At 42.0% G+C, this 27529-nt stretch overlaps 1 protein-coding gene across 2 annotated transcripts in view; it reads left to right on the forward strand.

The window, feature by feature from the left end:
• LOC111870716 (probable nuclear hormone receptor HR3) overlaps window positions 1-27529 on the forward strand; it is a 387261-nt gene that overhangs the window by 54015 nt on the left and 305717 nt on the right. The window contains exon 1 of one of the 2 annotated variants that reach the window (XM_033753975.1): window positions 11662-11953. The exons of the other annotated variant lie outside the window; for it this stretch is intronic. Within the exon in view, the coding sequence (XP_033609866.1) occupies window positions 11947-11953 (7 nt within the window). The 5' untranslated portion in view covers window positions 11662-11946. Of the gene's footprint in view, window positions 1-11661; window positions 11954-27529 lie in introns of those variants that run through there. 2 annotated transcript variants of the gene reach the window in all.

A 27529-nucleotide genomic window follows, 5' to 3' on the forward strand; every position in this document is an offset into this window, starting at 1 on the left:
TTTACCAGCAAATTGAACCTAAATCTGAGAAAGAAACTAGTGAAATGCTACATTTGGAGCATAGCTTTGTATGGGGCTGAAACTTGGACACTTAGGGCAGTAGATCAGAAACATCTGGAAAGCTTCGAAATGTGGTCTTGGAGAAGGATGGAGAAGATCAGTTGGACCGATTATGTGAGAAATGAAGAAGTGTTAATTAGAGTCAGTGAGCAGAGGACTGTCCTACACGAAATAAGAAAACGGAAGGCTAATTGGATTGGTCATATCTTACGCGGTAACTGCCTTCTAAAAGAAGTTATTGAAGGAAAGATAGAGGGGCGGACAGAAGTGACCAGAAGACGAGGAAGAAAACGTAAGAAGATGCTGGATGACCTTGGGGACAGAAGAGGGTATTTTCATTTGAAGGAGAAAGCTCTAGATTGCATCAAGTGGAGGAAATGTTTTGGAAGAGACTGTGGACCTGTTGTCTTGACAGATTACTGATGATGATATATTTTTATTTAATGTTACAACCTCTGATAATTTGTCGGTATAGCGACTGCATGCGGGACTGGAGAAACGAAGCGACGGGGCGCATTCATGACAGAAGCAAGAGGTTCTTGTGTTCTGCATAGCGTTCAAACTGCTTCTGGGATACAACCAGTCTCCTATGCAGTAGATATTGGGTGGAGTGACAGTGGTTGTAGCTGCATTGTTAGAGGAAATGTGACGCTGTTGTCTGACTAACCCACACACACCCTGCAATCCCTATCTAATTTAGTGGACTCGGCCAGATCCACGGCGCTTTCTGTTGAGAAAGGCCAATAAAAGTACGGACAATACTAATGCAGTGGCGGCTCGTTTATTATAATCGTAGTTCTAATATGGCCGCATCGTGATATGTTGCCTTTGCGCCTTATATGGAATTTGTCATAAGAAGATGAGTCAGAAATCACTCAAAGCATATTCCTGTATATTTATAAAGGTATTGTAACGGTAAATAAAATCTCTCAAATTATGCAATTTCGGGTTACCATAGCAATGACTTGTAGAGCGTTAACTTGTTGCATGAGAATTAAGTTATATAGTACATCTTGAATGAGCATCTTGTCTTCCGTTTCCATTAAAGAATAGCTTTTTTCTGGAGTCAGACAGGTGAATATAAATAGGATTTTTGCGTCAAGATTCTCAGTTTCCAGTTAATTTCATTGGGACACTGTTAATTTCAAGCGTGTTGAGCAACAAAGTTGTTTCGAATTTAAGAGTACCTGTATTTATATTTCGATTCTCCCATAAGCTTTATGGTGTGATACTGAATTAAACACAAGGACAAGGCAGCCTGAAATCTTACACAAGACATCCTGTTCAGCTTATCTGTAGTCTCAGGGGTTCTCAACACATAAATTTACGTGACCCCACTCCCCCCATATCTTCCGGCCTGCGAAAAGTGCAGTTCTGCACACTGTTGCAGGTCCCTATGAGATTGTACGGTGACAGCAGGAACCTAAAGAGCTTTACAGCCTCTCTACACCTACAATAAGCTATAGAATGTACCTGTACAGTCACGAAATGTGAAGTTCTGCACACTGTTGCACGTCCCTATCAGACTGCACGGTGACAGCAGGAACCCAAAGAGCTTTACAGCCTCTCTACACCTACAGTAAGCTATAGAATGTACCTGTACAGTCACGAAATGTGAAGTTCTGCACACTGTTGCACGTCCCTATCAGACTGCACGGTGACAGCAGGAACCCAAAGAGCTTTACAGCCTCTCTACACCTACAGTAAGCTATAAAATGTTCCTGTACTGTCACGAAAAGTGCAGTTCTGCACACTGTTGCAGGTCCCTATGAGATTGTACGGTGACAGCAGGAACCTAAAGAGCTTTACAGCCTCACTGCACCTACAGTAGGCTATAGAATGTTCCTGCACAGTCAGGAAAAGTGCAGTTCTGTACACTGTTGCAGGTCCCTACCAGAGTGTACGGTGACAGTAGGAACTTAAATAAATTTACATGATTACTGACTTCCCAATATTGTGCATGGATAGAGCATATTTTAAATAATTCTTGCATACACGGAGACCCACCCTCAGAGTAGATCGCGACCCACCCAAGTGTTTATTATTAGGTGTAGTCCTATATAAAGATCGCTACAATTTAAAAGAATGGAACTCTTCCTTTGTGTTGAATGATACTAAATGTGTTTGTTGCAAATTTTCGGATGAACTTCAATCCTTAACGTAGATTTCTGAGATTGTATCCAGTTTCTGCTACTGATGACGTGTCCCAAGGGTAGGCCGCATTTAGAAAATGCACAATCTCAAAGAGCGAAGTAAGGCTTCATTACATACCACGAAGAAGTCCTCATGGTCCTAGCAGCTGAGATGGACACAGGAGGACCCCTCCGTTGATCTTTGTTTTGAATTACAATTTGGAATTGAAAGTATGAGGTACAGGTTTAGTGTCTTGGTTCTGTTTAAACGTGAGTCATTTGTTCTTCATGTTTTGTTTCGTCGTTATAAGATGATACAATTTTAATGTAAGCGTTTATGGACCTTAACATCCATGACCCGGAACGTACGTAAAGACGTTATTTCCTGCTCCGATCAGAGCCAGTCTTACATTCAGAGAAACATAAAGTATAGAGTAACGATCCAGAATGAAGCGTGTTTTGTTCACAACTCCACGATTAGTATTTTTATTGTTCGGAAATGAGGCATATTATTTTCTACGTATGTACTCTACATGAAGTTCTGTTTAGTAAATATTCAATGTTCATTCCATTGACCTCCCCGATTAATAATAGAAATTATTTTGCTTGTGATAGTCTATATAACAACAAAAGTCAAATTACTAAGGGGACGAGGTTATAGAGAATGTTTGCTGTCGATTATTTGTAGTTTATTTAACGACTGACAGTATCTAGATTATATATAAACTAGATACTGACAGTCATTAAATATAATATAATATAATATATAAATACATATATATATTTTTTCACTTGTAAGGGGTTGGGGTGACTAATAATAATAGGTTCTGGATTTTATGATTTGGTTTAATAACACTTCTTCACAAGTAGAGTCAATTAGGACAGCTCACACGTTGAACTCCTTCTCAACGACATCTGCCTGACGAATCTCTGACTAATCTCTCGTTGCTTGAATGCACGAATGCACTCCCTTTTGTAACTGTCTGAGAATATAACAGATCACCGTCCTCAGGGTTCTGTTCTTCTGTTCTTCATAAATACCTTGTCTCGGATATCTCATGTTTAGCAACCTGTTACCTGGCAGCGACTCGTTCGCTGTTTTTTATTTTTTTTATTTTGTGATGGAAGCTAGTCTTTGTTAAGGCCGCACCATAGCTCAAGCGGTTAGTCGCTGGTTTCCCACCCCGGCGGCCCGGGTTCGATCCCGGGTCTTTTCAAGTGAGATTTGTGGTGGACAAAGTGGCGCTGGGGCGGGTTTTCTCCGAGTACTTCGGTTTTCCCTGCCAGTCTTCATTCCACCAAATTCTCCATCATCATAATCACCCGGGGCAAGTACAATAGGCCAATCAGTGGCCGCCGTGCCACGTGGACCCAGCTCGTCTCCACCTCCCACTTGGCGAAATTTAGCCTTTGTTAATATTCCTTACCGCAGAAATATGATTACCGAGCCGTTGCTCAGCAATTGACGTCTGATCCGGCTCAACCATTGCGGTTTCAACCGTCATATCACAGTGTCTATATGGTCGGATGATAGAGACGGATGACTGATGAATTGGAAGGATATGGAAGGAAGCGGTCTTGGCCTAAGAAAGGTACTACCCCAATATTTGTTGGAGGGGTTGAGGAGAAGAAAAAATTCAAGCAGAATAACCAGTGAACCGGCCAAGCTACTGATATGTTTTACTGGCATACGTACAATTTTTCTTGTTATCTGTTATTGTTCTTTACGTTTATCTTGTTCACTTCTATATTAATTTTATTTTAATTGATTTCTTCAGCGGTTTAATTTGATATGAATATGACGTATTATATTTCGTGTTATACCAGTTCTATAACAAGACATCTAAGGGAGTACATAGTTTTCATAATGGAAGATTATATACGTGCATGCTAGCATTAGAAATAAAAATGTCCTGGAAACAGTACTTCCGGTTCTCTTTACTGGGAACAGAAAAATAACGTATTTTGCCATGTAACGCGGTGTATTGCGATAGAGTTCATAAATATTTGGGAGGTATGAGTGACTATAGACGGGGCTTGGATTGCTAATTGGATTCATTGAACATTTAGAAGTAACTACAGCGCTATAGCTAATTCACACACTCTAAAACTCATTACGGTATGCACCAAGTGTTTTCGGTCTGTTGTGTCTTCACCGGTCATTGTCTAGTAATGGCTTCCAACGACGAACCTTCCCCATACTCTGTGTCCCCAGCTTCTAACGATAACAGCTCACAATGACTGAACTGCAGCAGTCTTCTGACTGCTCACCAACAAACTCACTTCACTGCAACTGCACTGCACTCACTAACTGAGCTGCCAAAGTCAAAGTTATGTTATGACCGACGGTCAGTCGGCCAGTCTGTCTTGGAATAGAGCACCCATCTAGGGCTTACGACCAGATCTTTATTACTGTCAGACAGTTGAACTTTTTGATGTACATGCTACAATATTGTTCCTGTCTGGAAGGTTGAAAAGTAAGCCAAGCCACCAAACATCGACTCTGCTTCTCTGACGATGAAAGTAGCATGTTCTTACGAAATGTCGGTGAATTTTCTACTGGGCTGCACTGAAATATATTCTGGGTTATGGTACTGTTCATAGTCCCCCCTGTGACAGCCTCAATTCTAACATAGGGAACTAACACTTAATGAGCTAGGTATATACTGTTTTACATTTGCCATAATCGTTGAAAAGATAAGCAGAAAGCATCGTTTTTACGTAAATACTTTCCACTGAAAGTAAGGTGTTCAGGGCTAGGCTCACCTTGAATTTAGGTCAGCAAGAGGTTCCGAGTTCGATTCCCGACGCTATCAGATTTTCTGAGAAGTAGTGGATCTGAAACGTGGTTCACTCAGCCTCGTGAGGATAATTGAGGAGCTATTTCAAGGAAGTAGAGGCTCCGGTCTAGAAAATCGAGATTAACGGCCGTGGGGATCCGTTGCGCTGACCACGGGGACACCCTCTATCCGCTAAAGTAGGCACTAACTTCGCCGACAACCGGCGGTCGCTCGGTCGGTATAGTTCGCTTGCGGACTACAGGCAACGGAGTTTTTTTTTTTTTGTAGTTCAATAAGCAGAACTCCGGCTGGAACAGGAATTCAGCTAGCCGTATCATTAATTTAATTTTGAGCGCGTCTAACCAAGAAAAGCAACAGCTCACACGACGGTGGAAACGCACAACAGAATCTTGTGTACATCGAAGTTGGATATCTTGAATTTACATAGTATAGTCTCGTAGGTGAGTAACAACGTTTCGGGTGAAAATAGTGCCTCCATTTTCAACGCTAAAGATGAATCTTCTGGATTCGCCACCATGTAGTCTGGGAAGTGGGAATTAGAGTTTCGGAGGAATATATTGCCTTCATCTTCAGAAACATTGGTATCCACTAACCTGACCGCACGGGTTCTTAGTTCAGAAGATCACAATATGAAGAGAAGCAAAGTTTATCCCAAGACAGCAAATGGAGCTGTAGTTCCAATTTGACTGTGTCATTACCGATTGCCTCTTCAAGTTATTTATTTATTTATAGCTTTTTTTTATTTCTAGTGGGGTGGGACCAAGTCCCTTGTACTGCGGCCACTTCTGGCCTATTGCACCAGCCCCAGATGATAGGTGAGGGTGATTGTGGTGCAACTGGTGGAATGAAGATTAGCAGGGGAAACCAAAATACTCTGAGAAAACCTGCCCCAGCGCCACTTTGTCCACCACAAATTCCATTTGACCAGACCCGCGATCGAACCCGGGCTGCCGCGGTGGGAAGCCAGCGACTAACCGCTTGAGCTATGGCGAGGCGAAAATATTTGTAGCTTACTTAAGGACGTTTTAAACGGTTCAAATTTCGTAGCGGCTAATGATTGACCGTGAGAAGTGCACTGGAAGGGGTTCGAATGAAAATGGTCGTTGTCCATTTGAATGTACTGCTCTAACATTTCTGTGAATGGATTGAGTACGGCAAACCTCGGCTGGAATAGCCAATTTCCCGGTCGAGATTCGAAACGGGTTTCTTCCGAATAGAAATCACAAATTTTATAGTGTAATCATTTTTTTCCTCCTTGGCACTACAGCCCCAGTGGGCCTAGGCCTACCTCCATGAACTTCTCCGTTCACTTCGGTTTTTCTAGATCTTACACATTCGATAGGACTCCTTGGGCGGGTGATCAGCTCGTCGCAAGGCCTCTACCTGTACACAAACAGAAAAACGCACACACACAAACTAAACATCCATGCCCTGAGTGGGATTCGGACCCACGATCCCGGCTTCCGAGCGAGCGAAGACAGTACATGCCTTAGACCGCTCGGCTACCGTGACCGGCAAGCCTTTTTTTTTTATCGATTAGTAGTTTTCGAAATTAAGATACGTTTTTAAAAATTACAGTCTGAATTATATGACTAGACGGATGAATGAAGGGAGTCAGGCAGAAGGGGAAGTTGTTTGATGTTCTTGGTGCAGATAATATGAACACCCCCTCACGGATCGAAACTTGAGCCGGACAAGTCGAGTTGAGGGTGGCTTTGGTGCGCATGTGGAAGAGAGTCGACGTTGACGCCGACGCCTATTTCCCTCCTCGTGTAATCCTCCCAGCAGTATAGGCGCCAGCCTGACGAGCCAGCCTGCCAGCCTAGCAAAGCATGTTTGCCTATATCTCTGTCCTGCTTCGCTAGGTAGTACGGCCGATGCCAGCGCCAAAGCACGCAGGCTGCAATATCCGTGTGCTCACAATCATACTACTACACTAACACCACTGCCGCCACTACAGCAGAACATGTAAAAATATCCGACGATCGATTCAATAAAACAAAAGGACAACGTCACTACATGTTTTCTTTCTTAATTCAGTGCTGTGATATATATTTTATACGTATACACTACAGACACTTATTTACTAATTGATCGTTATAATTTAATGTCAGAAATTGTTTTCGAAGGAGTGTGCTTTTTCTTTCATTAGAATTTGTTTGTTATATTACATTTTATCGAGTGTTGGACAACCTGCGTTGTGTTTTATTCAAGGATTTCCATGGTTGTATGTTAGTAATGAACGTGATTTATTAAAAGCAGTTAACAGATTTAAAATCTGAGTGCGTATAAAGTGAAAATACGCGAAGGCGTTACAAGGAGTTTCGTCTTTGTCAGTTTTAAATCCCTTAAAATTTAATGGATATATTTTAATAATTTGATTCTATTTTAGTTTTATGTGATTATTTAAATACTATATAATTAGTGATACTTATTCCGTCAAATTTCATTTTCATAAACCGGTATTTTGTGTTTAGTGTTAATAGTACTTGTTCATTTAAATTAGTATTAATTAAACATCACGTTAAAATAACGTCGTTTCAGAAACATTTTAGGAAAGATATGTTTATTTCAACATTTACTTTTAAATCCATCCAGATTAAACAAATTTAAACGGTAGTATACAAATTTGACTTCTTGAATTGCCGACTTCATTTATCTCTGATTCTGACAGATGTAATCATCCAAACCTTTCACAGATTTCATCACTAGGTGTGAAATATTTACACTGAAGCAATGATACACGCGTTCTGGCACGGAAAGTTTAACGATTCATGAATCAATGCGCCATGGCTTGCCGGTCAATACTTTGCCTTCTATCCAGAGGTTGTTTGACGTAGTGACTTCAGTGTTGTTTGTTGACACGGTACTGCTATTAGAGTGCTACTAACCAAACTGAGTTTGTTGCTCATTGAACGCAAAGAACTGTGTTCTTGTTTGCGCTACTCTTCAGAATATTGCGTTAAATTCGTTATGTGAGCAAATATTATTTACAGGCTTAAGATGATTTGAGGCTTTCACGGCGGTGACTATGAAGAAAGCAGTCTTCTGGGATTTGGCACCGTGTATATGTGGTGTTAACCGACGTTTCGGAGGAACGTATCGCCCCCATCTTCAGGGTTGAAGAAGTATAAGTAAATCTGTCACCGTGTCTCACGGTGTTGTCGCTTGCAGATTTACTTATACTTCTTCAACCCTGAAGATGGGGGCGATACGTTCCTCCGAAACGTCGGTTAACACCACATATACACGGTGCCAAATCCCAGAAGACTGCTTTCTTCAGGCTTAAGATGTGTTACAGGTTCCTTTTTGCAAACAATTTTACCGGTTAGAAAATCTTTATATCGTAATTTAACTTCATATTTCAGGCAGTTATATCGAAAACAATTCCGGTAATTCAATTCGTGTTTAATCGAGCGCAGTGTTTATGCTAAAATTCCTACAGTGTATGCTGAATTACACATAACTCTTGTAATCACAATACAAAATTTAAAACGTTTCATATAATTTGGATTCTTATAGTATGGCGGATTGGGGCATTAAAACACGTGATTGGCGTACACTAGAAGGGATACTGAATGCGCTCAAATTAATATGTCAAGTTTTGATACGAAATTGTGGCCGAAATAAATCATCTTAATGGCTAGTTTTCAGATGTATTATCTTACCTCGATCTTAAAACAGCCTCAGACACATTCTTTTGTAGATTTCTAAATAGAACTTAAAGTTGCAATTAAAAAATTGAATTATTTTGCGAACACGAATTATCATTTCCATGCTGCTTTGTGCCAATTATGAAATTTTCGTAATATCCATCTCCAAGGAAATGGTTCTCACAGCGGTTACTATAAACAGTACTATCTTGTGGGATGTAACACCATGTAGTCAAGTAGTTCGCTGCGTTTCGAAAGAATTACTGTCTCTATTTTCAGGGTCGAAAAAACAGGCGGCGAGCAAAATTATGTTATATCTGCTGAACTTATGAGAAACAGGTCACAATTATATCCTAAGCTTCTGCAATTGAAAGTAACGTCAGTGGATATGCCCAGGGATGTCGATACGATTCGTTTTCCACTTTTCTATGTCGTCAGTCAAGAAATTTTAGTGATGGGGCAAAGTGACCACTGTCGTGTGTAATTCATATGCAGTTTGTTCCACGACGACAGTGATAGGATGATAGTGAATGATGAATTCGGAAGAATGTAGAAAGGAGCGGTTGTGATCTAGTGTCAAGGTGCTACATCGCAATTTATTTGGAGGGACGGAGGAAGTACACGAAAAGTCTCGGTCAGAATAATCGAAGCTGTCTTGTATCCAATTCCATCTTCTTTAAGATTTTTTTTTTCAATTGTTCAGTCACTATAATATATTTATTTTTGCAATGCGTTACTTCGGGTCCGCTGTGAGACACTAAGTTCTACGCATTGAATTATGAACTGCTTTATTTTACGTTCTGGACCCACCGCGAATCCGTGGGATCTTTAAACAATAATGTATATTATTTAGGCAGGAATATTTTGTTATGATTTGGTGCTAGTTAATTGTTTTGCCATATTAAAATTCACGTTAATTATTTTATATCGGTAAATTTCGTATATCTGAAAATTTTCTGTCTTTCTGACGGAACTTAATGCATAGGAATTGGTGGTCAGTATCTCTGGGTGTTTTCAATAAAAGTAAAGTAAAGTAAGTAAAGTGAAGGTAGCCCTGTAAGAGGCCGTGGAGGCCCATAGGGTTGTGAGATGTTGAGGGTCCCACATTTTCTAGACAATCGGCTCATAGATGGCGGTAAGGTTGTCAGCCTTACGCGCCTGCCGCCCATTACCCCCAAGAATAATCCAAGAATATACCTGGTACTCATTTCTGTTCGAGGCTGAGTCGATCCCAGGGCCATAGTGCAGCTGGAAGGATTAGATCAATTGAAAAAATCCAATGACTTCATCGGAACTTGAAGCCGTGACCTTCCGGCTTGTAGCATAGTGCCTCAATCAACTACGCTCCGCGTGCCCCCGTTGCTTTCAATGCCAGATTTTAATTATTTTCTTGAAAGACTATATTTGAGGAGTTCGTATTTTGTAGATACGAGGTGATATTAATTACACTATGCAAACTTACTTCATATAAATAAGAGGAGACGCTGGAAATTAAAAAAGAAATAAGCGTAACGCCTCATTCCTAACAAAACAGCATGTAAATTCCAGAAAAAGAATTATATATACAGGACCACCAATACGAACACATTAAATAACTTTTCAAAATTTTAATCGTTTTGAACGACTTTCAGATATCAAATACGTTTCAGTAACTAGTGTAATTGGTCTACCATCATTTAAATGTATGATCGGAATAACATCTGGAAAACAAACAGTCAAGATGTTATAACTAGTTTCATAATATTCATTTTGAAGATGACGAAACATTAAGTTAATCAAGCCTACAATTTTTCAGTAATTTATTATATAATTTGAAATATGTTAAACGCATTATTTATTTACTGGAATTTTAGCTAAATCGCTGCACCACCATTCATTCATTTCATGTAATCCTGCCGAGCAACCGGTCACGGTAGCCGAGCGGTCTAAGGCGTGCACTGTCTTCGCTCACTCAGAAACCGGGATCGTGGGTTCGAATCCCACTCAGGGCAGGGATGTTTGTGTGCGTTTTTCTGTGTTTGTGTACAGGTAGAGGCCTTGCGACGAGCTGATCACTCGCCCAAGGAGTCCTACCGAATGTATAAGATCTAGAAAAACCGAAGTGAACGGAGAAGTTCATGGAGGTAGGCCTAGGCCCACTGGGGCTGTAGTGCCAGGGAAAAAAATCCTGCCAAGCACTGAGATTTGGTCTTTGTAAAGGAGGTCGAGGCCGGTCACGGTAGCCGAGCAGTCTAAGGCATGCACTGTCTTCGCTCACTCAGAAACCGGGATCGTGGGTTTGAATCCCACTCAGGGCATGGATGTTTCTGTGCGTTTTTCTGTGTTTGTCTACAGGTAGAGGCCTTGCGACGAGCTGATCACTCGCCCAAGGAGTCCTATGTGTAAGATCTAGAAACACCTAAGTGAACGGAGAAGTTCATGGCGGTAGGCCTAGGCCCACTGGGGCTGTAGTGCCAAGGAAAAAAAAAAGGAGGAGATTTGCTTTATCGCCTTCTGAGTTATGACAGTTTAATTAACATTCTGGAGGAGAATGCTGTTCAGACCTACATTTTCTAGATGCGAGGCAGTAAGTATCTCAAAAAGGAAGGTAACCACCTTCCAGAATACATGATCTCATATACTAGAAGACCTTAATTGTAGTTTTGAACATTGGTACCAATTATTAGAGTATATGTAAACGACTAGAATACTAAATTTGACTGCAGGTTCTAATTTATCGACGTTTCCTTAATAATAGTCGAAGAGTAAGACAAGCAGAGTTTGATTTTCTGTTTACTTGCCTACTTACTCTTCGACCCCAAAAGATCTAGGCAGTGTTTACCTCCGAAACGTCGGTAAACTCCTACCAGACAACATAGTGTCACATCCCAGAAGATAGTACTCTTCATAGTTGAAGGTTATTGGATGTTGCTTTTATTTTCTGTTAATGTTATTTGATGCTTCTGAAATAATTTATCTTTAAACACAGACTTCAAAATCCAAGAAAGTCGTGTGCCGGGTCATACGTTGCTAGGTCACAGGGTCATGTGCGTGTGACATGTGCTACCCTTGCATTTACCGCATAATAACTTTCAGGTTACTTTTCTCGCTAATCAAAGGGGAATTGTGAAGGTCTTGTTTCCTGTGGGAATTCTACGGGCGAGAAATTTGTTTCGAGTGAGACACGATTATTCAGAAGTGTGAAATCTGGCGAGTGCAGCGGCGGCTGATGGCAATGCTGACGCGGAGAGCAGTACCACCCCGACGGGAACGCCATCTCCTCAGTCCACGCCGCTGTCCACTACGTCACCAACGCCCGTCATGACAGGTAGGTGCGTTGGTACGTACAAAGCAATTTGTGTCATGAAGGTCAAGAGCGAAGTTACTTCGTGGGAAAACGAGGGCTTCGGATCCGTATTGGAACCGCAGTCACCCTACATAAGTTTAGTTCATGTTCTGCTCAGTGACGCGTGAATGACAGACATGCGTCATATGTAGGTGTTTTAATGTATGGAGTGTGAGTATAGACGAGGTTTCGATTGGTGACTCAATTTATTGACCATTTATACACACAACTCGTAACTACAAGTAATTAAAGCACCACAGCTAATATCCACACTTTACAAATCACTGCTGCAGACATTAAGTCTTCTCCAGTCCGCAGTGTCTTCACTAGACGTTCCCTGGCAACGACTCCTAACACTCGAGATTCTTCCGCTTCACGCGCTCACGTCGTTACTGTCCAGAGAATATCCCACAACTGAACTGACTCTCAGAGTTACTTTACGAAACAGCCGGTTTCTATTGTTATAGCGCGGCAATTCTTTGATTGCTGCACGCATATTCTTTGCAGCGGGAACGTGTTTACCGAGCCGTTGCATAGAAACGGTTCTGATATGTTTGTTTATTTCTCATTCTTTGCATAGCAACTGCTCTACACACCACAGTATGTAATACTAGAGAATGTTATGACCATCCTTACACCTCACCATCAGAACTCACCTAGGCAAGGATTGAATTAATATTGTAACGTGTTTCCTCGCAACTGATCCCACTTCTGACACCAATTGTCGCGTATCGGGCTTATATCGCGACAAATAACTTCACGATGTATTCGATGTAGCGAATTTTATTTCACATTCGCACTTACAATCACCCAAATTACAGATTTACGGTTACTGCTATCTGCAGTATCACAATTAGTACACTCCAAATGCCAGAATACCACTGACTAGTTGCTGGCTAACTCGGCGGTAGCTCCAGGACTCACTGACTGACTCAGTACCAGCTGTGCAGCTCACTTATATAGCTGCAGTGCTTGCCCGTTGCGTAATGAGTGCCACGTCATCCTGTTACGTCACCGCTGTTGATTCGCCTTGCATAGTTACCCGGTTACGGGGCTCGGCTATCTTCGGCTCCGCTCGTGACGTCACCGCGCATAGCTGCCAGGATGCGGGGTGACTACTCGCCTATTACGCGAGCGTTACGTTACCGCTGAGGGGTGGGAGGGGAGCGCTGACTCACCCGCCGCGTCACTGCTGGTGTGGGGGGGGGCTCGGCTTTGCGCAACATGTCACAATATATTAAGTATGTATATCGGTCAAAATATGCAAGGAAAATTGTTGGCGGAAATTTTGTCGCTACCAGAACAGACACAAATAATACGTCTAGATCAGTACAGAAATTCAAGTACACGAGCGTTCTGGTATATGAGATTTGAGATTCTTACGGTGGCAAACGACGAGGTAAGCTAAGATTAGTGTACCCTAATCTTGAGAGTTGTGAGAAACGCAGGAAGTCGGAAGCACTAAAGGCGCGGCAGTAACATTAATCAGCAACTACTACCTGAGCTAAAACATTCAGTGTATACTCTATACTCTGTGCAAGCTCCAAGTCACTGCCTTTATCAAGAGCAACAACGCTAGTGGCCAATACATTCTGAACTGATGCTATGCACAGTAGATGGATCCGCTTTCTTCCCTTACCCCTTTGTCCGCTCCTTCCTCCCTCCCCCCAACAAGCGTCTGTTTCAGCAGTCTGACGCCTGCTTCTACTGGTTTCTCCCTTGGTTCACTCTTCGACATTGAAGATGACGGCGATATGTTACTCCGAAACTTTTGGTTGTCACCGAACTACACGGCGTTACTCCCCACAAGGCTGAACTCTTCATAGTCAACTCCTCTGAACACGACAATGAACCTTCTGCTTCCGTAAAAGTTGAACTTGACTCATCTCTTCAGGAATATGATTTTATGGCTTCGTCCTCCTCTGACGGAGTAGGCCCTCTGTGCTGTTCCACTTCGTAGCTAATCTGAAACTATGAATCTTACAGAGAGTTGGATGAAGGATCGGCATATCGCAAGGAGAACACAGACAGAAAAGTCGCAGGCTTCCATGCCTCGAGTGGCATTCGAGCCCACTGTCGTAGTATTTGAGCGCGCGAAGGCAATTCCTGCATTAGACAGCGCGGCGACCGTGAGAGGCACATTTCATTTTCTTATTTACCCTTTCTATATTCTTATATTCCTTTCCTCCTCCTGCTTCATCAGTTATCTTTACTTTTTTATATTCTTCTTTTCCTTCTTCGTCTTCTTCTTCTCTTTCGTCTTTTCTCCTTCATCTTCTTCTTCTTGTTCTTTTCCTTCCTCTTATTTTTCTTATTCGTCTTCTTCTCTCCTTCCTCCTCCCACTTCGTCTTCTTCCCCTTCATCTTCGTCGTCTTCTTCTCCTCTTCCTCCTCCTCCCACTTCGTCTTTTCCATCATCTTCGTCTTCTTCCTGTTTCTCTTAATCTACCTCCTTCATCTATAATAGTGTTCTTTTTTCATTCTTTATCAATTCTTTCTCTCCACCATTTCAGTCTTTGTCAGACTACATCATCGTCTTTTAATCTTCTACCACCACCACCACCACCACTACTACTACTACTACTACTACTACTATCTTTTCCCTTTTCTCTACCTGTCCCTTAATATTATTCTTCTTAACCTAACTTCCACAGTTATTTCTCCTTCTCATCATTCATCTTCGTCACCCCTCCTCTGCTCCCGTTTCTGCTCCCTTTCTGCTCCCGTTTCTGCTCCCCCTCCGTCAATGTCACGTGTCGCACACTTGCGCTCTCAGGGTCTGAAGGGGTTGCAGTGATGGGCGCCACTAGGCTTGTTTCCGGGGGGGGGGAGAACACGCAGAAAATTTGCTTGCAAACCTCGACTTAGCCGTTTAAGAATATTTTTACGAATGTCCGTAGAATTATGGCGCTCTATATTGGAATGGAGTTGGCGCCACAAGCAGCGGTCAAGATCCATTTCACTTCTTAGCCTACTCTCCTTAGTCTGATCAAAAAGCGCTGCTGTCTGTGTGTCTGGGTATCCCCCTAATTCCTGTAAGGTCTATCGGTCGGGTAAATTACTGCTGGCCTCGCCAGCACAGTCAATGTTGGTTTCGGGTTCTGTCAGTACCGTGACCGTATTTTTCTTCGTTCTAAGACCACTTATGTGTTTTGAAATTGGACCTCCTCTTCAATGAGAGGAGGGGCCTGCCTTTTTCTAATTCTCTCTGAGTAGAGCAGTAATTTGAAGCGCGAATTCGCCAGTGATTGTCCTCTCCCTGAAAGCCGGAAATTGTCCTTTTTATTTAACTTCAGGGCGGACCGCAAAGAAAACACCAGCTCAAACATTGTGAAGCGTCATTTCTATGCGGTCCTTTCGTTTCAGACAAAATTAGGGAAATAGTTATTCCCAGAACTTCCTGTTAGTATTAGTATGTGAGATATTTCTTTATTTTGGGGGTTTTGTTTTTTCCAAAAAATCTTATCGGAGAGAAGCAAATGTTTGTGTTCCCCCCTGCAGGCTTCTACGGTTATTGTCAGGATTTGGGGGGGGGGGGGCAACCAGAAAGTTTGCTTACAAACTTCGGTTTAAGCCATTTAAAGAAATTTTTCTTTTTTTACATGTAGCCTTAGATTTGTGAGCGTCTGCATTTAAATACAGATGTCTCCACAAGGTGTATTCAGTGTCTTCCCATTTTAATTTCTTGCATTCATACTTAGCATATTTCGTTTCTCCAATTATGATTTTCTCAAGAAATCTGGCCGGAGAAGTGGAGATGCTCCCCCCTTCCAGCCCGCTCCAGTGGTTACAGTCAGCCTGTCGTTACAGTTGTAGCAAAATTTCACTGTCTCCGTTGACCGTTACAAACACAAACATGGGTTGTCCAACCAGCCGAAGTAATGGTGGGGGGGGAAGTACGCGGTGCGATAGAGCTTACGGAAAGCACCCAGTTCCTTCTTGAAGTCCTCCACTTCCGTTTCCGTGCTCCGCGTTGCCTTCCCACTTCACCACTTTTCGTGACGTCTTGAAGCCCCGAACTGAGGAAGAATCAGTCTCAGTTGCCGCTACTGTTGCAATCAAAGACAACTTTCGAATTACCTTATCAAACCCGGATTTGCCCTCGCTTCCGATGATAGCAGCAGACAGAACACTCAACTGTGACCATCTGCAGTGTCTTCGCTTCCTGCTACTTTCATTCCTGGGCTTCTAGAGTTCACAGTTCCCATTGCCATTAATTAGCTAATTGTTATTAATGAACTTTGCGCTCCGAGTCATACGTTGTGGTGACGTCAGTTCCGTCAGTGATTACCGTAATGTGTTTTATTTATGAATGATAATGTAAGATCTTCAATACCGGCCGCATAACCTATAGAAATGGAAATATGGAAGCAGAGAATGGCTTTCGATACAAGGTCATGCCATTGCTAATCATGAGGTCGTTGCAGTGTACTGTTTTAATGAGACACCGGCACTAAGAGTAATTCTTAAGATTGTTTAAAATTCTCTTCATTTCAATACGCACTTGTTTGTATTCCCTACGCACTCACTTGAAGGTTGTCCAACGTATGATCTGCGGACCATAGGAGGTCCGCATGATTTACGTAATCGTAAAAAGAAAATCTGTGGTACATCTAGATTTGATGTAAATTAAAGTTCTCAGGTCCCAGATAATTTTTACATACTTCTGTTTGCTAGTGACACATGTTCATAGGCCGCGCCATAGCTCGAGCGCTTAGTCGCTGGCTTCCCACCGCTCGAGTTCGATCCCGGGTCTGGTCAAGTGGGATATGTGGTGGACAAAGTGGCGCTGGGGCACGTTTTCTCCGAGTACTTCGGTTTCCCCTGCCAATCTTCATTCCACCAATTGATCCACAATCACCCTTACCTATCATCTGGGGCTGGTACAATAGGCTAGAAGTGGCCGCAGTACAAGGGACTTGTCCCACCCCACTAGCAATAAAAGAACACATGTTCATCATGTCTAGAATTGAACTGCAAGTTTGTTTACCTAAACCTTCTGGCATGCGGTCAATTCTGACAGCATCGTTCAAAAAAAAAACAAAAACTAAAAGTTTATTTAGTTCCTCGGTCTTGTTACATAAAGTAATAGTATGTCGATAGGGTCATGGGATTTTTCTTTACTCGAAAGCGTCCAGACCGTCTGTGACTTTCAGCCAGCCTTCTCTTCAATGGGTACCAGGGCTATTTCCCAGAGAGTAAAGCGGCATGGGCGTGAAGCTGACCACTCATATGCAGCTAGTGCCCAGGAGAAAGAAAACGTGGATCTATACATCCACTCCCTCACACACCTTCATGGCGTAGTGCCTAATTAGTTGAGCACAATGACCACTTTACCTGTACCTGTTCAGAACTGCCATCCTCACTTACTGAATTCCGTCTGTGGCTTCAAAATTTTGTCCTTTGGAATTATTCTCCATGGCAAAGAAGCGGAAGAAGTCACGTGGGGCGAGATCTGGTGAGTAGACGGGGGTTTCGACATTTTCGCCAGAAACTCCCTGACGGAAGGCGCCATGTGTGAGGGAGTTTTGACTTGGTGCAGGATCCACTTGACATGAAAAACATTCTGGCTCCACACGACGAACCCGCTGTGTCAGGCTTTCCAGAACTGTCGAGATGGGAATAACTTCCGGTATGCTATCATTTTTAAATCAGTTACTGAAATCAGCACTTTCTTGACTTTTGAATTTGACGTATAAGCTTTCTAGCGGCTTGTTGACTATAGAGATTTCTATCCCAAACTCTGCATCCTTTTCTCAGTTTCACGCTGGAAAACGGAACTTTCATCCTCGGTGACGGTCATGCTGAGACATTCTTCACTTTCGTTAATTCGTTGCAAAAATTCAGCGCAATCTTTCTCTTCCTCCGTTGAAGATGGCCATTAGAGAGGTTATTTGGCACGAACTTCGTACAAACTATCTTATTCCCCAAATTCCCATCAAAATCAACCCTGCTGTCTCCCTGATCATATTAAGTTCTTCTGTAATCATTCTGTAGCAAGAATCTTTTCATCGAGCACAAGAGTTGCCAGGTTTTCGACGTGTTCTTCCGATGCTGATGTTGTCGGATATCCACACTGGCTGTCTACCTCATCTTTCTGCATTCCTCAAGAAAAGCGTTTACAAATTTCGGATACACTTTCTCTTAGCGTAACCTCAATACTCAATACTTTTCCTATAGCATTTGAAATATTTCGGTTAGTTTTTTTCAAGATTTGGATAAAAATGTTAAGTTAAGTTTTTCTTTAATTCGCTTAGTAGGGGGTGGAGTCCAACTGGGTCCACTCGGCACGGCGGCCACTGATTGGCCTATTGTAGCCTGCCCCGGTTGATTATGATGATGGAGAATTTGGAGGAATCAAGATTGGGAGGGGAAACCGAAGTACTCGGAGAAAACCCGCCCCAGCGCCACTTTGTTCACCACAATTCCCACTTGACCAGACCCGGAATACAACCCGGGCCGCCGCGGTGGGAAGCCAGCGACTAACCGCTTCAGCTATGGCGCGGCCTAAGTTAAATCTTAGTTCGAAATATTTATCATCCATTTTCTTGTGGAGCTATCCAAACACTACTTCAGTTAAAGCACAACAACTCTGCCTGAATTAAACTTGTGAGAACAAATTTATTGCTGTGTACAATTCAGGCATATAACTATGGGTAGCCCCTATCGCCATTGAGCACAGTGACACACTGTTCGCAGTGTTGCCAGCCTCATCATTTGTGAGACCTCATGTATTTGGAATTGGTTTTCTAGATTTTATATACCTAAAATGTACTTCCTTTAAGAAAGAAAATTACGACTTTCTGGATTTTAAAATTCAAGTTTAACGCTGAAAATTAAGAAGAATTAGGTAACAACGTTTTTAGTTGAATAGAAGAACATATATCATCCAAGACCAAGGCGTAGGAGGGTGGACAATAATAAAATGGATATTAGAGAGATAGGATGGGATGGTATGGATTGGATTGATCTGGCTCAGGATAGGGACCAGTGAAGGGCTCTTGTGAACACGGTAATGAACCTTCGGGTTCCATAAAATGCTGGGAAATTCGTGAGTAGCTGCAGAATTGACGGCTCCTCAAGAAGGGCTCAACTCCATAAGTAAGTAAGTAAGTAAGTAAGTAAGTGATCATCCAAGATAATTACCTCCTGTATTTCTTTAATACAGAACCCTTGTGAACATGGTAGTATAACTTCCAGTTCCATAAAATTGGGAAATTCTTGAGTAGCTGAGCGACTGGTGGCTTTTCAGGGACTCAGCTCCGTGGAATTAGTTAATGTGATTTGTATTAAGGTATGTTTATTTTGAGGACAGAAAGTAACACTTACTGATTGTACACTGATGAAATACGAGGCGGCAAAATAAAAAGATATTTTTACCACGATCTGCGCTTGCTCTAATCTCCTTCAGAAGAAAATGTCTAAACTCTGCCCTTAGCCCCTTGTTTCCGTTACAGAGTATCATAATAACATAACTAATATAGCCATATAGAACTTTAGTAGCTGAGACAATGTCGTTCAGTATCGTGGAAATAACTACAGATTTCGTTTCATACCACGCAACATTCTCTTTACTTTAACTATGGGTTTATTATCTCAGGTTGTTCCTATGTATGTCTTTATAAGTTTTTTAGGACTAAATTAAAAGTTGGCACTAACTTCGCCGACAAGCGGCGGTCACTCGGTCGGTATAGTGCGCTTGCTGACAACAGGCCACGGATTTTGTTTTTGTTAGGCCTAAATTAAACCTCACAACCACACAATTTTATTATATTTTTAACAGAAATAAGTACCAGGAATTTTCCTGGGGGTCAAGAGCGGCCGGCGCGTAAGGCTGACAATCTCATCTTCATCTATGAGCCGTTTCTCTAGAAAATGTGGGAGCTTCGACGTCTCGCAGCCCTATGGGCCTCCAAGGCCTGTTACAGGGATAGCTTTACTTCTTTTTTAAATTTATTTTTCTCTGACGACGCGCGAAGGCTTGAGGGCGTGGCATTTCCTACATGCAAATGCGCACCAAAACACACCCAATGTTCCCAACCAACTCCTTTCATTACATATTACTAGCCACGCTGCTATAAAGTTCTTAACTTGCTTCGTACATCTTTCTGTATTCTTTATGGCGGAACACTTTAACTCACCAGGAGAAACTAAGCGATCCAGAACATAAGTCATATGTGCGATCCTCATCTATTTTCCCCTGATTCGTACTTACCATTACATGTTGTTATTATTATTATAGCGTTATTCTATAATCTGCTTTAGGGTTGTTGCGAAAGCACGCAAATAAATAAATAATCGGATTTAATTAATATAATTATATACTGATATATTTTAAATTTTAATTGTATTCATTACGAATATACAAGTATGTACTGCAATTCTCTCACTTCCCTGTGACATTTCTGATGATTATTGTTAAAATTATTATTAACGAACCGGGTTGGCGCCGTCGGGGTAGCGACTGGCTATGGGCTAGACAGACGAGGGGTTGAAATTCGAGTCCCAGTAGAGCAAGATTTTTTCTTCCGTATAACGTCCAGGCCGGTTCTAGGACCTAACTAGCTTCCTATCCAATGGATGCCGGAGATCAGGACAAAGCGGTCGGGGCATGAAGCTGTCCACTCATTTCCAACTAGTGCCAAGGTCAAGAATGCGTGGATTTATACATGCAATCTCCCATACGTCTTCATGGCGTGGTGCTTAATTATTTAAGCACAAAAATAAATTTACCTTTATTATTATTATTATTGTTATTATTATTCAAAAAGTATAAAGTGCTTTGCTTTTGGTTTCTTTACTCATGCTCACTTTGCAATTCGCCGTTGGGTCCTGAAGTTAGTACATAAATAAATAAGATTTGAATAGCAGGTTGAGAAGACTTAAGTGCGTATTCTAGTGAACAGTGAAGTGTGTGAATTTGTGAAACGGTTATAATTACTTATGGTCACATATCTGTAAGAGTCCGGTAAACCCGATTACCAATCCAAACCTTGTATACAGTCGCACTCTGTCACGTGACAGTCCTTTAATAGAGGTTATCTACTGACATTTGCAAAGTTGAAGTGAAATATTATGTACGGTGTTTAGTGTGATATTCTGTCAAAAGATGGTTCTGGTGACATGAATGCCAGAGCCACCTTACTGAATTGCAGGACAGTCCAGGAAAATGGCGGAATGGTGTATATGCTTTGTTATACCCCCCTGTATAGTCACGATTTTAGTGACCAAGCTCTCCATATGTAACTTGGGCAAGAACCTGACAGAGAACATCGCTTTCAAGTGTTTCTCTATTGTTGCGTCCGTATCTCTTGCCGCAGACGCGTATTTATCGACCCTTACCCAGCAACGGCCGCCTCTTCTGGCCCAGCTATTCCGGTTTCTCACTAGCCATGCCTATTTCTTTCAGCGCTTTCAGAAACAATATTTCCAGAACGTACCCTGCTTTTAATTTGCGAATAAACTTGAATATATTACCGTTGTTCCTATACACGTGCTACATTACATGTCTAGTCCTTCGATAAAAATTTTAAACTGCTTTTTCGTAGCACTACCTGCTAATTTGAAGAGCTTTATTTGTTCTCTCACTTCACGTAGGCATATGGATGAGTTCCCTTTAACCACTCGCCCTTAGAGCATTGCATGCTCCTGTGATTTCCAAGTCCCTTATTGGACAAATATTCTATCTCAGGAACCCGGATAAAATTCTTCCGTTAGGCTGGAAATAAAACAGGATCTAAGCTTTCTATCTTGATAAACGGTGAGTCAACGCATGGAATATTGAGACCGGTGGGAAGTTCCGAATAAATGCGGAGTCGCTGTTCTTAGAGTTAAATATGCCGTATCTTGGACTCGTTAGTTATATGCGTCTAAAATATTGTCGCGATGTATGTGTGTGTGACCATAGACGGGGTACGAATGGATTTTGAATTTATTGAAAACTTGTATACACCACTCGGAACTACAAGTAATTACAACATTATTGCCGATTTCCACACTACAGATCACTCCACGCTAAGTTTTCTCAGTCCACATTCACCAGTCGTTGCTTGGTAACAGCTCTCAGCAATGGCTATTCCTCTACAATGTTTCCACTAGACGTTTCCTGGTAACAAATCCTAACAATGGAGGTTGTCCAGATTATGTGCTCGCGTTTTTTACTGCCCGGCTAATCTCCCCGAAACTGAACTGGAGTCAGGGTCAGAGTCAGAGTCAGAATTACTTTACGACTAGTCGTTAACCGCCCATCAGTTCTTCTTGGCAACAAGCACCAATTGTCTTCATAAAGTGCTCCTTGGCGCAGGTTCACACATGGATGTATAAGATGCACAGTTGGCTAATTTATTTATTCTTATATAATTTAGTATCTATTTTAGTCTAATTCCTTATTATGAAAAAAATATTATCGTCTTGCTGTCTGTATGTCTCTGAATCCCCCACTGTCAGTTCTAATACCTAAACCCGTCTTTATGGAACTTGGTATGTATTGTCACGAGTAGGGGTTTCTACGTGACTTATAGACGGGGTTTGGAATGGATAATTGGATTTATTGACACCTTATTCACAACTCGGGACTACAGGCAATACAGCGCTACCGCTGAGTTATACACTTTACAGTTCGCCTTTACGCACTCACTACGGTTCTCAGTCTTCACTAGTCGTATCCTGGCAACGGATTTCTAACAGTCTCACTGTCACTTCAGAGCACACATAAAGTCATCTTTTCCTTCCTTGCTATCTTTTACCAATCACTTTTGACTGCCATCGCCAGAAACCGACCAATAGCTCGACAACAACTCCCTAAAATGAACTTTCCTTCAAATGAACTCTCTCAGCTTCTGACAACAACTCATACACAAACAACAAGAAAAAATTGTTGAATGTTTTATTTCCTATGCGGTCCGTGTCGTATTAAAGGAGAGTAGACAATTAGTTCTTCCCAGAACTTCTTGTTTCTTACTGATTTTAAGACTGTTGAGTTGTTTCGCTGTTGATGTTGACTCAGCCCTTGAGTATTTACATTGTCTGCATGTAGGCGGTATTGCAGGTGTTACTGATTTTTGTTTTATTTAGAGTTGCTCTCAACAGCTCACATTATGTAACCCTTAGGGTGATTTAGAGTGTTAAATCTCTTTAACAAAGCTACAGCATCAACACATATAGCGGCCCGTACGTAGAGCATTTATCACAAAATATTTCATTTCCATTTTTGTAAAACTTTAATTTTTATGCTTTAATCTTTAGTCTTTAATTTTTTAATTTTATTATCTAAGTACTTTAAATATTAACTGAGAGATTAAATTTATGAATATAAAATCCCTCAAGGGCACCATAAGTACCCTCATTGAAGAATTAGATGCCAATAGTCAGAATTCAACAAATGGGACTGGTATCATTATACGCCTGATGATGACCTTTAGAAGGGTCGAAACATGTAGCGTCAATAAAACGAATATTTATACAATAGTGTCTACTTTGCTTTTAAATACAGAATATTGTTATGTAAGCCGCATACTTTTATACGCATTATATACACTGTTTATAACACACAAAATCTTGCATATTATTAAGACATGTTATATTAACCATAAATAATCATACTAATGCTATAAAAGATAACACTGCACATTAATCTCTTAATTAACACCTGGAAGTAAGCGCAGTACACGAAACAAATGACAGAATAGGTAGTCAGTGTGCTGACGGGATATTCTCGAACATATTTTAACGGGTATGTTCGTATCATACCGCACCGACACGGACCGACAGCAGTAGGTACCGGCCTTTGAAATATCCGTGAGAATATTGTGCCTGTCCTCTAAAGGTCCTATCAATTTCCGTGATTCTACATTATTTGTAATTTACCCTACGTACGACCCAGCCTCTGACAGAAATGAGTACCAGGAATCTTTCGGGGGTAAAGGGCTTCCGGCGCGTGAGGCTGACCTCACCGCCATCTGTGAGCCGATTGTCTATAGCATATGGGAGCCTCGACATATCACAACCCTATGGGTCTCCACGGCCTGTTATAGGAGGAAGAAATAAAGTTTTCCTTGTTCTTAACTAATTAAGCACTACGCCATGAAGTTGTATGGGGGAGTGGATGTATAGATCCATATTTTCTTGACCTCGACACTAGTTGGAGGTGATTGGTCAGCCTCAAGCCCCGGCCGCTTTACACCCGGGTAAAGACCCCGCCCCTAGTACCCATTGGATAGGTGGTTGGATGGACCCCAGAGCCGGTCTGGACTGTTTGGAGGAGAGAAAATTGTTGACCCTACCGGGACTCGAACTCTGACCCCTCAGTCGTCCAGCCCGTAGACAGCTGTACAGACTACGCTATCTCGGCTCCTGTTACAGAGGTAGTTTTACCGCTTAGAGATTGATAACTTTGAGGGAAGGTTCCTGAAGAGTGCATTTGTACGTAAGAGGAAAAAGGTAACAGGAAGCCAGAGAAAAGAACCTGACGAGGAGCTTCATATACTGTACTCCAGATATTACTAGGATGATCAGATCGAGCGAACGTGAAATAGATGGAGCCTGCTGCATTCGTTGGAAAGAAAATAAGTATATACACGTACGTGTTGCTTGTAGGAATGACTGGAGCAGACCACCATAAACATGTAGGCATAGACAGATGAGTAAATTTAAGAGTAAACTAAACGATACGCCATGTAGACACATGGGAGGAGTGGATGTATAGATATACGTTTTATTAACCTCGTCATTGGGTGGTGGTGAGTGGTTAATCTTCACGCCCTGTCCGATTTACCACCACAGAAGAAACTTGTGGTAGCCATTGGATAGGAAAATCGTAATGAAATATGATGGGTCTCTAGTGCATTTATTTGCTAATAACAGTGGCCGCGCGGTGTAAGGCATGAACCATCTTCACACCCTTGAACACTGGGATCGTGGGTTCGAATCCCACTCAAGGCATGGATGTCTGTGTGCGTTTATTCTGTGTTTGCGTTGTTCTTGTGGCGGACTGTTCCCTCGTACAAGGAATCCTACCGTCTGTGTACAAGATTAAAAAACTGGAAAAGAAGCCAAGGTTCAACAAAGAAATGCAGAGCCAAATATAAAGTGGATTTATCTGGCTTATAATACAGACCAATGGAGTGCTCTTATGAGCACAGTAATGAACCTTTGGGTTCTAGAAAAACTGAATGTATTTATGGTAACGACTGTGTTCCATGGATTTAAATAGTTGATTTGTGACGTCATGAATCTAGTGCGAAGTGTTGTGTTCCGTTTGTCTGCATGTCCGTACATTTGAAGGTAACAGCGCAGAAAAAAGGCAGGGGCGCTCAGCCGACCTGTTTCATAACAACTGTGTGTGCGAGTGTTTTCAGCTGGCGCTGTCATAACACGACGAACAAGTAATCAATAGGCAGGCGAGCCGCTGTGCTTGGTGGCATGACGTCATATCATTACAGACGACGCTAATGCGACGTCATCCACAGGTACGATTCTCAAGAGACCGCCGCGCCCAAATTGAGCTCCGGTCTGTCCTCCGCCCTTCATTCCAAGATCGTTTTAAACGGTGTTCCCTTCTAATAAGATGGCGTTAATTCGGAACTCCTCTCCCTCCTGTGGTTCCCCTGTCTGCAAGTATGGAACCCAATCAACAGTCGAGTTTTCATATTATTGGTTCTGAATGGCGTCATATTCATGACGAACTTCATAAATTCTATGAGTCACCGGCTTCCCTTCGCAGCGGTCCGGGTTCGATCTCAGGTCAGATAATGTGGGATTTGTGGTGGACAAAGTGGCACTGGGACGGGACTTCCCACAAGTACCTCATTTTCCACACTCAACTGCTCTACACTCATTAATCATCCTATCATCTACGCTATGTAGTCTTGTTACTGACACTGTTGTTAAATAACCAACTTTAAACTTGAAAAATAGTAAGACGCTTTTAGCATCTAGACTATATAGCATCGTTTTTTACGTTCTGACGCCTTTGCTGTGGAGGCTGAATAGCGTCACGTGGTGGGATGGGGAATGATAAATTAGAAAGAACAGGAAAGGAAACGGTCATGGACTGATAAAGATGTTTTGTACCACTATTTTCTTAGAGGGCCTGAGTAAACTTACGGAAACATCAGTCAGTATAGCTGAGTATGTTCATGGTAACCATTAAGAAATGAGTTACCCTAATTAACTTATCCTTTGGAACTGAACCCTCATTGAGAAGCCGCTAGTCGCTCAATGATTCAAGCATTTCTTAACATTTTATGAAACCGAAAATTTCATTACTTTTTTCACAAGAGCCCTCCACTGATCCCTATCCTGAGCCAGTTGAATCCAGTCCACACCACCCAATCCTGTTTCTCTAAGATTCATCCTAATATTGCCACATGTATTAGTGACTATAGACTGGGTTTGAATTTGATGATTGGATTTATTTCTTCTTATATATTCACACAACCCGGGACTACAGGCAATACAGGGCTATCGCTATTCTACACATTTTACAGTTCACCGTTGCACAGCACTAGGTTTCTCAGTCTTCACTAGTCGTATCCTGTTAACGGATTTATCATAGTCTCACTGTAACTTCAAACCACACGCGAATTCTTCTTTGCACCGTCTAATTCTTTTTCTTCCCATTCTTGGAATATTCTTGGGGGTAAAGGGCGGCCGGTGCGTAGGTCTGACAACCTTGCCGCCATCTATGAGCCGATTGTGTAGAAAATGTGGGAACCTCAACATCTCACAACCCTATGGGCCTCCACGGCCTGTTACAGGGATAGCTTTATTTTTACTCTTACATTTCCTCTCAGTCACGTTCTACAGCCATCTCCAGGACTCGAACCAAGTCTCCATGCAACTCTCAACTTCCCTGCTCACTCGACAATGGACACTTATTTATAATCACTTTACATCGGCCACGCAGAAAACAGCCTCTATTGTTAAGGAGGCATGTTTACTGATCCGTTGCCTAGCAGTTGACTTCATATTGCTCGCGTTGGCTCCAGTCGGAACATGTTTACCGACTCGTTGCCTAGCGATGGGCGTATGCGTCACAATATTATCCTCTTACCTGCGTGTACGTCGTCTTAGTGGAATGAAGTCTCCTTAACCTTTAGTACGCCACTTGTAAGTCTGCATTCCACAGAATATGGAAGATGATATTCATGGCAATAGAATTTATTCCAGCGGTCATCCAGAAGTCAGACGTTCTTGGACAGTTCCATAAATCCGGTACAGTTCCTCATAACGACTGACAGTTATCCAAATGCGTTTCTTTATCGCACATAAACTTTATAACGGATAGTAGAAGCCTACGTAGGAAAACATTTTGAAGTACAGAGGTAATTATATTCATTAGTAAAAAGTTAAAATTTCCCTTGCTTAATTAAGCATCTGTATGGGTGTAGAACTTGGTCTCTGACATTAAAGGAGGAACATAGACGGAGGGTGTTTGTGAAGAGGGTGTTGAGGAGGATATTTGGGCGAAGAGAGATGAAGTTAATGGGAGATTTGAGAAAACTACATAATGAGGAGCTTCATAACTTATATTCTGCATCAAGTGTAATTAGAGTGATG

This window comes from Cryptotermes secundus, unplaced genomic scaffold, assembly GCF_002891405.2.
Source record: "Cryptotermes secundus unplaced genomic scaffold, Csec_1.0 scaffold161, whole genome shotgun sequence".
Taxonomy (NCBI): Eukaryota; Metazoa; Arthropoda; class Insecta; order Blattodea; family Kalotermitidae; genus Cryptotermes; species Cryptotermes secundus.